The sequence below is a fragment of the Struthio camelus genome, chromosome 1, assembly GCF_040807025.1.
Source record: "Struthio camelus isolate bStrCam1 chromosome 1, bStrCam1.hap1, whole genome shotgun sequence".
NCBI lineage: Eukaryota > Metazoa > Chordata > Aves > Struthioniformes > Struthionidae > Struthio > Struthio camelus.
In genome coordinates, this window is record NC_090942.1 from 8,898,146 (window position 1) to 8,911,674 (window position 13,529).

Here is a 13,529-nt window from a genome sequence, read left to right on the forward strand (position 1 = left end):
GGAGAGGAGGAGGTGGTGATGGTGGCTGGCAGAATTCTGAGCTATGCACGTGTGACCAAGTGCAGAATTTCATTTGCGTTGTTGATTACAGTTAGTTACCAGAAGAAGAACCTAGTCCTTGGAGTGATTTTTGGACATATAGTTGGGTTGAAAGCCTGATAGATAACAAAAAAACTCCCCAAACCCCCAAAACCTCATCTTTTCCATGAGGGAACTGAGCACAGTCATGGCAAAACTCATGAAAAGAGCCCATTTAAGAATTTAGTTATGCTGCGTAACCCTCCCTTGTGGCTCTTGAGACTCCTCCGTGGGCATGGCTAGCCACTGGCAGGGATGGGGTGGCCAGAGGGAAGGACAACTGTTGGCGCCATCTCACCCAGAACTGTCATCTGGCCAGCTAAAGCTGCAAGAAGTTTCCACAGACGGAGCGGAGAGGAGAGATATAGACCTAACTCTTCCCGCTGAATTTGGAAGGAGAAAGGATTTCTTAATCGTTTTTGTTACTCTCCTGAGTTTTGAATCTCCAGTGGTAAACTGACATTCAGATAACGTTACCCACGGTGTTTCTTCACTGCACAGTGCTCTGTGGTACAGCTGCCCTCCCAGCTGTGCCGCTTCTGAGACCCTCCCTGGTGCTGGCTTTGCTGCAAAGGGGTTGCATGTCGGGTAAACATCCTGGAGGTGTGTTTGGAGAGGTTTGCCATGACAGCGACCTGGATGGTTGACACTAAACAGCTGTCTATAGCATTGTTAACCTGATATGAAGTCAACAAAAGAGGGTGTCTGAACATGAGTCGGATTCAGAGGGTTTCAATATCCTTTTCTTTGCTTTACTGTGATCTTGGTTATTTAATTTAAAAGATCATTTTTTCTTATGTGATATGAACTACGAAATGGATCTATTACAGATATGTTATTTCTATATTCTGGTTGCCTTATAGACAGATTTCAATAAGCAGATGATTAAGGACTGTTTTTGCTGTTCCTTGAGGATTACATAAAAGATGAAAAGGGGAAAATGCAAATTTTAATTGAGTAAATTCATAGTCTTGAGAGTATGCTATATCATTTTTCACTTGTAGCTCTGGGTTTGATAGTATCTTTGTATGCTTTGCTTTATTTTTGAGACAAATATTTTCTCCTTTCCAATTTGGTGTTAGTGGTGCTTTTCAGTTGAGCCACAAAGATATTTATTGGACCCTAAAGGTATTAACTCCAGAGCAATCAAAACATTATTTGCAATTTGATGTAAAATATCAAAGGCTTTAATGATGTTCAGGTAGAGCTTTATTAACAGACAGAGATCTCTGGAAGGCTCTTGTAACAGTAGAAGAAATATTAATTTCCATATCATTTGTTTTTCTATGAGTAAACACGAGGAGAATTGTAAGTCTTCTCCGTGTGAATCACTTGAATGTTTGTGGGGCTGGACTAATCTATATGAAAGCCAGCATGGATCTTCTCTTATCCACTTGATTTCCCTTTCTGCTCCACTGTATGGGATGTCAGCGCAGCAAGGGATCATAGAAAGAGTACGAAAAGATTACCCACGGAATAATCCTAATGTGCACAGAGGACCTGCTTCTAAGGTAGCATAGTTTAGGGATTGATGCCTTTAAGAAAGCTGATTTGTGCTGGGTGGATTTTGCCCTAGTGAGAGTGAGCTACCCTAGCTGAGGAGCTTCTCTGCTGCAAAGCGTGGCCCTGCTTGCACCCTGGGCTGCTTCCTGCTGCTGTCACCAACACTGCCTTCCCCCATCATGGCTCACTACCAGGCCTTCGAGGCGAAGCCAGGTAGAATGGAACGAACACCAGCCCGAACCTCACGAGCCTACCAGCTCTGCCCTAAAGCCAAACAACCCTCTGAGCCTCTGGCTAAAGCTCTGGTCCCACTTTTCCTCATGCCCATAATTTTCTGTGTTACTTTTACGGGTCAGGCAGGGCCATACAGTGTGAGCGGGGATGAACGTGGGGAGCCATTACTCTGGTGGTAGAGTCTGCCTGAGGAAACGGAGAAGTCTCCATCCAAGCTAAGTGGTTTGTCTCCCTTTGTATCCAATGGAGAGAAAGAAGCATTTCAAGGATGTGTGTTATCTCCTCATCCCTGCTGCAGCAGGTGTCCAAAACAGTCCTGCGGCCACCCTTGTCCCTCTATTGACTGCGAAGGCAGTTGGAGGTGGCCTAGCCCATATGGAGACACCTCATGGAGCTTGCCAGTACATATCATTTTAATGCAGGTCTGTTTCCTCTGGAGAAAGGTGTATACCAGTTCTGCCAACTTCACCTTAAGTCTCTCTTGATACCTGACCAGTTCAAGAATAAGAAGTTCTTCGGGTTTATTCTGACAAACCAGAGATGAAATGGATTTGAGGGGTTACGAATGTGGAAACAAAGCTACAAAGATAAAACTAAAAAAGTAATTAGGTGCAAATCTAGACTATATCTAGGATCTGAATCAATGTTAGCAGTAGTATCGCTAGCTAAGATTCTTTCCTAGCTTATACTAGGAGATTTCTTAATGCTTCTTACTCAGACCACTCGAGGCGTTATCTCAGTCACAAAGATTATGGGAATGATCTCCCTTCACATCATCATTGTGCCTTGGGGTGCTCCTCAGAGCTGACCCTGCATGGAATTTTCAGCAGTATCCTAGTACTGGCTGCTTCTCGCCTAACTTGTCCGGACTTCTGAAATTGATAAAGAGGGAAAGGCATCCGTGGAAGGTGATTTTACCCCACCTATCTTAGGCCTACAGCAAAACATGGGATAACTTGTGGTCTGGAGGTAGCTTGCTCCTCTGACCATCGAAGAAGCCTAAGTGGCTAGTGTAAGCCAGGTGGTGGCCAGATACCTGAAAGGCAAGTGGTTTGGGACCAATCCTGCCTTGAGAGATTAGGGAACAAAATTCTATTGGAATTTGTGCCCTCTCTTGGGTGCTTTTGCAAATCCCACCCTCTGCCTCAGGGTTTGTGCTGCTCGGCACCCGATGTGCTTTTGCTTGCTCCACGACGCTACAAGATGATCATCAAAGCAGTGAGAGTGCTGCACAGCGTGTTCCATGCGAAATACTTCCTTTTTGGTTTAATTATAACTGAGTTTGCTAATCCCAGTCTTGATTAATGAGCTTAATATGCAAATGTTATGATGAAACTGAAACTCTTTGTGATTGTTTGCAGACAGATTACCACTTCGAGTACACAGAGTGCGACAGCAGTGGCTCCAGATGGAGGGTGGCTGTCCCGAATCCGGCAGTGGAATGCTCTGGATTACCCGACCCCGTGAAAGGGAAGGAATGCAGTATGTTGGCACTCTTCATTTTACAAACCATTACTAGCTGTTTGTGTTATTTATCCTTACAGCGACACCAACAAAACCCCTTGGAGGGACTAGTGGGTTGTGACTCAGGTGATAGGGTTCTTCCTAGCTCTGTCAGTGATATCCTGAATGTCCCTCAATTAGCTTTCCTCTGGGTCTTTTTTCCCCCTCCAACCCTTCCCCTTGTCTTGGAGCTGTGGAGTAGCGACTGTCTGTGCGGGGCAGTTGCATAACTCACAAGTATCTGTTACAGGGACCTTGTACGCTAGTTCATAGACGAGCCTCCTACAACACCCCCTGACGAGCTGCGATTGCTTATCTTGAGCTGCCCTACTCCAAGTTTAATCTAGCTGTGTTGGCCAAAATAGCTACCATCACATTGGCATAGTTGTCCGCGCTCTTGGTACCTGAGGATGCCAGCATTATTTAACTAATAATCAGCTGAATGCATAAGTAATGATAAATGTCTTATTTGCCTGCATTATTTCCATGATGAAACTCTTTCATTTTAAGCTTTTAGATTTTTTTTTTTTTTAATAACTTGGAATATTCTCGTGTCACTTGGTCATGTGTTTTTGTATGCTAAAACACTTCTTTTTTTGCATCTGGGGACATAAATAAACTGCTGCTCTGCAAATGCATTTGAACTGTTCCCTCACTTTTTTGTATCTTCCCGAGCTGAACGCTGTTTCCGATCACACTTCCTTGCTCTAGCAGTTCTCTTCAAGACAGATCCTAGCAGTGCTTTACTTTGTCAGAAATTTGTACCATGAACTCTAAATTATTGTATCTGCCAAGCTGGATAAATGATGGCAACGTCCTTTCATTTCTACTGTAGGAGAGGTGAGTTTTTATTCACTTCTGACTCTCCTCCTGTAAAGGTTTATTGTTTATTTCATTACTGCATGTATTCCAGCCTAGAGCACATAAATGTTTTCTGTAACAGTGATGATCGCCGTTAAGATTTCTGACTGCTTGCAAGTGTTCCCTAAGAAGCTACCGCTCTCATTCCTGGTACTTGTGTTTAGCTGCTGAGGTTTTACACGTGGGATCTCTGTTTACCTTTAGGATTCGTTATTCAGTACAGAACTAGAGAGCTGGGAATCACCTCAAGTGATGCTCAGTTCACCCTCTGGCGAAATAGCTACAATAGCTATAACTTTGTCATTCCTGGCTGACCCTTGGCTGGATTCTCTTCTTCATCGCTCTTATCATATCCACTGATGAAAGTCCACAGCCTCTCCAAATATTTGCTCATCTGTTCAGTTCTATTCATTATTCTTCCTGTTACATGCTTTTTTTTTTTCTGCTTTTGAATCTCCCTTGCTGTACTTTAAGCCTGATATTTTTGGCTATCTTCACTATAAAGGAGCAGATAGTGTTACACCCTTCTGCTGCACAGCCACTTTTCATGTACCCTAAGGTATTTTGCCAGCATTAATTTTTCCTGATATAGGCTATTTCTTCTTTAACCTTGTGATGTTTAGGGCCCAGCAGCATTACATTCTTCCTTTCTATTGCACATTTCAAGAAGTGGTGCAATTACCTTTTCAGCTCTACTCATCTGAGTGTATTTCTCTGGTCTTAAATCAATTCCAGTGAAAATTCAACTGTTTAATAACAACAGATGAGTCTCTGGCTTCTTCAAACCTGGCCACCTGTTAGACAAGGGGAAAACTTTGCCCAGGAGATTGGCTGTGATATTATATACCAAACTATAGGCTTCTGCTAAATACACTGGAAAACTCATCTCAGTAGATACCTCTCCTTCCTGTCATATTTTTGCAAGTCCCGTGGCAACCGAGCTGGCTCGAGAAGCAATTGGATGGTCAACTCTTTCTACTGAGCCCTTCAGATGTCATCGCTCTAGGCTCTTGGGAGTGCAGCAAAGAGTCAATGTAGTTTTTTTTTTTTCCTGTAGTATATAATCTGGCTTCAGAAGATGTCTGTCTATATTCTGATGGCAAAAGTCTTTTTAGTTTTAGCGTCTTATAGTCTTTTGCCTTTTGTTTTAAGAGGAACCCATCTTTTCTTTCAGGCTGGAAGCATGATTCCATCAACAACAGTCAGTCACCCTAGGAACGTGAATCAATGGGAATCCCTCCCACTCAGCTGGGATAACATGCTGGTGCTTACTGCAGAATATCTGAATGAGAGTACAGTTCTCCTGACAGTCCATTCGTCAGTGGGTGGGATGTACCGGGAAAGGCAGCTTTCGAACGCAATTGCGCTCCAGCCCTTTAGACTTTGCCCATGGGGGTCTGTTGTCAGTGAGGAATCATGCAGAGAACAGACAGCTCCTTCTTGTCTTCTCATGTTCCCTGGGGGGTGGCTTTTGTCTCAGCTTTTGACAGCACAGCAACTGGACCAAGGATATCTTAAGCTGAAAGTGCAAATTACTATAGCCTGAGGGAAAAGTGAAGGGTTCTGTATTTGGAGCTGTTACAACGCATGTTCTCAGTGGACTGTGTGCAGAGTGAGATTTATAGTACAGACTTTGCCAGGGGTTGTGTACACGTCTTACAAAGTAATTAATGGCTTCTAGAGATGTATTCCTTTTCTTTTCTCATAGGCCTAGTGTTTGTCCATCCCAAGGCCTATCAAGAAGTACTGCAAGTATAGAATAACCTTTGAGATGTGTCTTTCTGGTCATTCTACGAACTTATTCAGATTGTGCAACATCTTGTAGATCCTGCCATGTGGCCAGAGCATCCTGGCATTTGGGCTTACTCCTGGCATTTGGTGGAGCCTTGGACTCGCTTAGGTGTCTCTTCCAATAGGTCAGCCCGCAGAGCTGGGGGACCAGAGGGCAATCACCACGGGTAGCATGATGTCCAGCTTCAGAGATCTATTATCTTTAGAAGTTATGGTTCAGATCTGGTAGTCCTGAGAGATAGCCAAGCTGGCTATGTCTCGACCCTTAAAAAAGTGCTGCAGTTGTAAAACAGCATGAACACTTGTTTTTTTTTTTTTTTTTTCTCCTTAAAGTTGGCAGAGCCCTCAGTGGTCCTTAGTGGCAGTTAGGACACAGTGGATATAGGGGAATTTGGATGAGAATGCAATTTTTTTTTTTTTAAACACATTTGCTACCACAGCTGACTTAATGATGTAGTGTGTGCTGTTTTATCTGTTCAGAAGTGGTCGCCACTTGAAAATATCTGATATTGATCTTTACTACTCTTGAAAACAGAAGTAACTTGCAGGCTGTCATTAATTTTGGATCTTCAGAGTACTGTGTGAACCTCTCACGCTTCCAGATGCTCAGCAGTCATTCCCCCTAAACTGTACCTGAGCTAGGAGTTCAAAAGATGATATAACAATATGTTAAATGTCTCCTGTCATCTCTGTAAATATGTCTAGACTGTGGTCTCTAGTGAGTGCAGAGACACTTGAGATTGCTAAAAATATGTTAGCTCAGGAGCTTCATGTATCTAGAGCGATCTAATTGTGGCATCCGTGCTCAGTCGGTGTCTTGAGATGTGCTCATTTTCAGGATGTTGTGTTTTACTGCTTTTTCTTCAAATGAAGAAAAATCAGTAAATGAACCCATTTAAAATTAGGCTGGCTGTTTCGACGCTGTGCCGCAGCTGGAAGCGTGTGCCTCCCTGCAGAGCCCAGCTGACTGTTACCTGCTGAGAGTGACTGCCGGCACTTCCCAAAATGGCTGTGGACTTGGAAAGTATGTCAGGATTCAGACCTTTTCTAGGTCTTCAGAGGCAAATCGGGCGAAACTTACCTGCAGAGAAGACGGGCCCTTTTGAGGACTATTCACGTGGGTCAGAGGAGAAAGGACTATCATATTTTGACTGTTTCATGATCTGGATATTAGATTTTTTTTTTTTTGCCTTTTTCTTGCCACGAACAGAGAGCAGCATAGATACTAAGCAATGACCTGTCTTCCTCTCCTGCCACCTTCCCCTCCAAATCTTTCCTGTGCAGATGGGAGGCAGAGAGAAAGAGGGAACCTCGAATAATAGATATTTGTGTTGTTGTGTGATGTGCTGCGTATTGTACTGCACTGCTGGGGTGTTGGGTGATGTACTGCTAGGAAGCAATCCTAGACGTGGGCAGGCAGGTGGCAGAAGCAGCTCCACGGGGTGGTAGTTTGTTGCAATACCCTGGGAAAACATGCCCTTTTATTTATATATATATTCCATCCCTGTCCAGAAGGAAATCCTTCCCTCTCTTTTCTTATCTCCTTGCCTGGTGGGCAAGCCTGTGTTTTGCCATTTTGCATGTTGTGTAGGCAGCAAGGCTCAAGGCTCGCCTCACGGAGAAGGGCTCCCTCCTTATGGGTCACTGCATGGCTGTGTCAGACTCTGCCTCGTGCCAAAGGGCCTGGTTTGCCCGTTTCTTTCCCTCATGCTCAGAGACGAATCGTATTTTTGCACTGGCACATCACAGTAGCAAGAAATCCTGGGCAGAGGCCCATCAAACGTGCAGCGAGGATCTGGGCTAGGCAATAGGAAACGTTTATTACTCCTACAGCTAAAATACTGATATTAAAGAGTGCTAAAGAGTACTTTGTAGGTCTCCTCTGCTTCACAGCCAGGACCTTCTCTCCCGGCACCTCACTGTGCAGCTTCCCAGTTTTGAAGTTATAGCGCATACACTGAGAAGGGAAGCGTGCGGTGGGGAGGTGGTGGGCAAAGAGCCTTCTTTGGTAAAATCCAGGCTGGCTGAATCACTCCATTACTTCTTAACAGTAAGGAATGTGCTTAACCAATTTTATCATCTCCTTCATTTTTAATTACTACAGATCTCACTCAGATTTTCTCATGAATCTGGTAGTGGGAAAGGAATTTAGCTGAGAAGGATCACTGCAATTAAGGCAATATACTTGGCTTTTTAAATTAAAAATATTTATGGCAGTAAATAGGAGATGTTTGCGTTTAGGGCTAGTCCTTGCCTGAATGCCCAAATGGGTGGCATCTCCTGAAAATCCTGTATTTTGGTCTGGGGGCCACATGTTGTCCCTAACGCGGGCCTTTTGGGACCTGGCGGTAGGGGCAGGGTTTGGCTTTATGCTCCCCCTGACGCTAAGCTGCGTTGTATTTCAGTGGCCGCAGAGTCGAGTGTTTTTTGCCGGACTGGTCGTATGCTGTGTATTTTATGCTTAAACTAAAAAGTCTGAATTCAGAGCCATCCTTTCTTCCTTGTCTCCTTTTCTTCCTTTCTCCTTTGTCTCCCTCCACAGCAGTTCAACCCAAACGTCTGCTGTAGAGAGCGTGCTCGTACTCTCCGCAAGTGAACTGAAACACTCCTGTGAACAGTGTCTGTGAACGAAGAGGGAACAGAGACTTCACATTTTGACCTGGAATTACGTTTAGTATTAACTCTCCTGTTTCACAGAATGATATGAGCTATATCCTGCCAGTCTAAATGGGAGCAGGTTACACCTTAACTCATAAATATCTGTTAATTTTAGTAGTGACACTACATGCATAATAAAGAACTGTAGTAAGAATTATAAATAGAAAAATGTTGAAAGCAGTAGAATTTGCTGTGTTCAAGGGGAAAGATTGCTGGTAGAGTTACTATATAGTCAGCATCCAAATGCCATTTGTAATTAGCAAGATTTCTTAAGAGGCACAAAAATGTAATTTATTTAATTGGTATTCTTAGGGGAGGGAATTGATGATATGGAAGAATTTGATCATGTATAGTGGATCGGAATTATTCATGGTTCTGCTTAGCAAACTGCCCCTTTACCTAGAACAAGCAAGGCTGGGGTAACTTCATTGATTTGTGCTTCGGTTTTGAGGCAAGATGTGTGAGTGTGTGCCAAATGGTAAAGATATGAAAAGCTCCACTGACTTTAGAAAATAAACTATCCTTAATTACAATGGACTTTACTGGGGCTTGCAAAATTTGACCTGATTTGTTGCTACGAAGCTGTGTTTGTTGAGTTTATTGTAACTTGTAACTTGTGCAATCCAATCCTAGTAAGAAATATAGATCTTCCTGCTAATTATAGTGCACTTTAAACACAGTTAGGTCAAGTGACCTTTTTAAGGCTTGTAGGTTTTATAACGCTTTCAGGCAATTTAAGTATCTGCAGGAGTTTTGATTTTAACTTTGTACTTTTGCAGGTGAAATGTAAATGGAAGGTTTTGAGTTTGGTATTCTCTTAATCACTGGTAAGATTTGGTGTCCTGAACAGATGAAAAGTGTGTGTCTGTCTGATCCTAATGCCTTTGAAGACAGCGGGCATCTGCAAATTTTATAAATTGCTATGTATGGACATACATGTTTGTGTAGATAGACAATATAACATATAAGTTAAGCATCTGGTAGTACCTGTAGGCTTATGTTACAGCCTTCTGACATACAGTGTCACTTTACATCAGGTTCATTGTCAGTAAGGTTTTGTATTCAGGCGAGTTCTTTGTAGTCCTTGTGCTGAAGAGCTTGTTCTTCCAGCATTTTAGGTGGAATTTTGAAATTTGGCTGAAGAAACCTTGAAAATGGCAACTAGAAGCTTTAGAAGTTTCTTAAACATTTTCATTCTTGCACATGTGGATATGAATACTCCCACGAGAAAAGTGCTGTTTATTAAACAGTGTAATTTGTATGTTATCTTAAAAAATTTTTTATGTAATCAAAAAATTAAGTATCACCATAGAGTCATTGTCCTTATCTAAAAACACATATAACAGCTGCTTTTCATAAGGCTTACAGAAGTCCAGAGTTATGGCTTCTTGAAGCAAATGTGAATCGTAAGAAATCGTCATAGATTTCTTTTGCCTTTTTTGTTTGACAGCGGTTGCGGATTATTTTCTGGCCTCATTAATGGGCATTTAAATAATTGGGATTCCTTTATTTCACTCTGAAAAAAGGAAATATAGTGACATCAGCATAGCTCTGAGGGATAGGCATGCGTTTACTCTCATTTATCTCATGGCTTAAAAGCATTAGATCTTATCTTCATGATCCTTGATGTACTAGTATTTTCATTTTTGATGTCATTAAGACAGTGCTTCTTCGGGTATACACATTGGATACAACAACAAGGTCAAGCTATTAATGGTTACTGGTGTCCAGCCATGTCATTTAGATCTGGCATATGCACGTAGATATACTTACATACAGTGACAGATGCTTTTGGGTATCCTGAGCTGTAGGAAAGTACCATTTTCCAATTGAACCGCTCTCAAAAAATGTATTCAAAAGATCTGCCCTTTCATCCCTCTGTCTCTCACATTGCTCTCTCTAATGGTAAATTCTGACCTCTTCCCTCATGTTGACTAACACCTTCCCCCTTATTCCTCTTTCTGTTGAGCTGTCCTATGACTCCCATGACGATAGCTGCCTGTCAACATGTAAAAGTCTGTGCTTTTCTGTAGAAAGTTGCTCTCTCAAACCTTGATAGCGAACGAGGAGATTCTTAGTGGGCATGAAATCCAGGGAACCTGAGCATTGCTCAGCATGCTGTAGGTTTTGCCCGTGACCTGTTATGTGCTACCTGTCAATTATTGATGACTGAGAGAAAAATAGTATGTAATTCTGGCTCTGCCACCACCTCTGACTTGAAATGAATAGAAGCATGAAAAGTAGATTTCAAAGTCATGTCCCGTACAGGGTTACTTTTGTGTTTTGTTACTTTTGTGCATGTGGCCGGCAGGACTGAGCAGCTGAGTTTTGTATGATTCGCTTTTGTATCCCTGGGAGATTTTTTTTTATCTGTTTTCCTGCGGGAAAGGAAAGGCTTTCACAGTAGAGCACATCGGTGTGGGAGGGATGACAAGCGCTCAGCGGTGGCTCTTGCTCTTGAGGACCACTGTGAAGCTGAGCGGGGCGAGCGTGTGCCTTAACAACCCACAGCGCTCTGGCTGGCATGGTTTGCCAACTGCGGCTAACAGGCTGTGGTTTAACAAAGCACTGGAAGAGATGTTTACTTCCATTCCCGTTGGAGCATCACTAATGCACAGTCCTAACTCAAATCAGATAGCTAAGTCCTGTTGATTTCATGCATTACGGTTCTCACCTGGACTGAAGCTTAAGGTACATTTTACCGTGGCAGTTCCACCTCAGTGTTTCCTAATGCCTACTGTTACCCTGAAGATAACCTGGTGTTACAAATAACCTTTCAAGTTTTTTTTTTTTTTTTACTCCATGTGTGAGCTATACTTTCTTTAAAGAAAAAAATCACACTGTTGGCTTTTGGAAGTATAGATTTCTTTAGATAAACAGTAAAAAAAGCAGAAGAGTTTTCAGTGAATCCACAGAATTGAATTCCCAGGGAAGACTTCTTGGGAACTGTGTGTTGGTGTGTGTATTGAGACTTCCAAGAGAAAGTTTGGCCTTTGTGTCTTCTGATGATTTCTTCGCCCTATTTGTGTATGCACTGTAATTAAATAAGTTAAACACAGCTTCCTCTGAGTCACTGATTTCTCTTTCAACAGGACAGCAGCTGGCAAGACCTTGGATTTGCTGTGGTTTGGTAGAGAGATGAGAGGGATGCATAGTGCGTGTGTGTGCATGTGAGAGAAGGTATAATCACAATGAAGATTTTTTCCACATCAGTTGCAGGGGATGTGAAGAAACAAGGTTTGAGACTACAGCACCTAGGTGCTGAATGTAGATATTTCCACCCGAGCTGATATTTGAGCTCCAGTTGCAATCCAGTGTATGCCTAAAATTTGATGCAATTGCTCAGGTATAGTTTTTAAGAGTCATTTGGGATTTCTTAGGGCTTCCTGTTTGGCCTCCAGTTGCTGCACCGGAAGGACGTGAGTCTCCTGTAAAACTCGAGTCATGTTTTCCAGGCCAGGGCAGAGGACACTTTTCTCATGAGTTTATTGAATAGTCCCATGCCAAAATCACAGCTTTAAATGCCAAGTGATGAAATAAAAGGGGTAGTAAAACTGCCCCATGTACCAGGCCAGAGAGGGAAGATGGCACTATTGCTGTCAAACGGATGAACTGGAAGGAACGCTGTTCTATTTTGTCATTTCTTGGGTGAAAAGGAAAGACTGTATACTATTAAGAAAAGAAGGAGTGTCTACCACAGAAAGTTACTCTTCCCCAGGTTCCCCAGGTCAGCTCTCAGTGTGAACACATTTGAAACCTAAATAGCCTTGACAGATTTCTTTTTTTTTTAATTAACATTCAGTCTGGTTCCTGATAACACATTGTGATATAATGACTGAAGAAAACGAACATTAATTATTCACAGTTTATTGGAGAAGCCTTGTATAAATTATTCATGTAAGACATTCTGAAGCGAGCTGAGATTATAGGAAGCATTAATAGTAGAGCAGTGAGTTTTTCTCTTCTTCGGACTTTGTTTATTTTTCTCCTCCTCCCTTATTTTTGTTGGTTCTTTGTACCATCTTGCGCCTCCAGTGCATCCCAGTGTCGCAGAGTGTCACTAAATAGATGGCTCTATGTGAACCTTTGTCCTTGGTCACGTCTTTCCCTCACGGTTTATCTGCTGAACCTAGCAGCTGTTTGAAGGTGAGTGGCAAATGCGTGATGCTGTCAACCTCGTATTTCCTTTCTGAGCTACAATTTTCGCATCTGCCCACAGGAGGCTGAGATAGCTCAGCCCTGACATTGCCTGCAGGAGATGGCAGCATCTTATCTGAGGCGTTAGATAGTGGGGCTCCGAATGAATGATGAAGGGAGAGAATGAAGGAAGAGAGCTGAAAAACTGTTGTATGAGATTACCCTTCCAGTATATTTTCACACAATTAAGTAGAATTGCTCCATGTTACCCCTTCTAATGTTATAATCTGGCAAAATCCAGTCCTGAGTCTCCTCTTAAAAAGGTAATGTTGTGGGAGCCAGGAGGACATGAAAAGAAACACATAGTCTCTCCATGGACACAGAATGGACAGAAGAGCTGGAACAGTTTTAGATATCACAAAACTGAGAATGGTGTGGAGAAAAATGTCTGCTGAGAAGACCAAAAGAGGTAAAATTAGCGGGTTCAAGTGATGTGAGATGTGAAACGAGCTGAGGGCAGAAGAGATGGGAAGGTGTAACACTGAGTGGCCAGGGCCGTGTAAGGGAGAAAAGCAACTGGGATATTATGTGGCTGAGTTAGATGTTGGAGGGTGCAGGATATTGAGGCAGCTTTGACTGGTCTTCTGGAGAAATCACAGATATTGTGATTCCTCTCACAGGATGGCAATAACGGAGAGATATTCTACATATGAAAACATCTAGAGGCACGCTTCAAACCTCAGAAGCAGAAGAGTAGTAGTATT

At 42.7% G+C, this 13,529-nt stretch overlaps 1 protein-coding gene across 2 annotated transcripts in view; it reads left to right on the forward strand.

Annotated features, from left to right (window-relative positions):
- ELAPOR2 (endosome-lysosome associated apoptosis and autophagy regulator family member 2) overlaps nucleotides 1-13,529 on the forward strand; it is a 105,576-nt gene that overhangs the window by 47,653 nt on the left and 44,394 nt on the right. For both annotated transcript variants that reach the window (XM_068919502.1, XM_068919422.1), the window contains exon 2: nucleotides 3,177-3,297. In XM_068919502.1, the coding sequence (XP_068775603.1) occupies nucleotides 3,177-3,297 (121 nt within the window). The remainder of the gene's footprint in view (nucleotides 1-3,176; nucleotides 3,298-13,529) is intronic.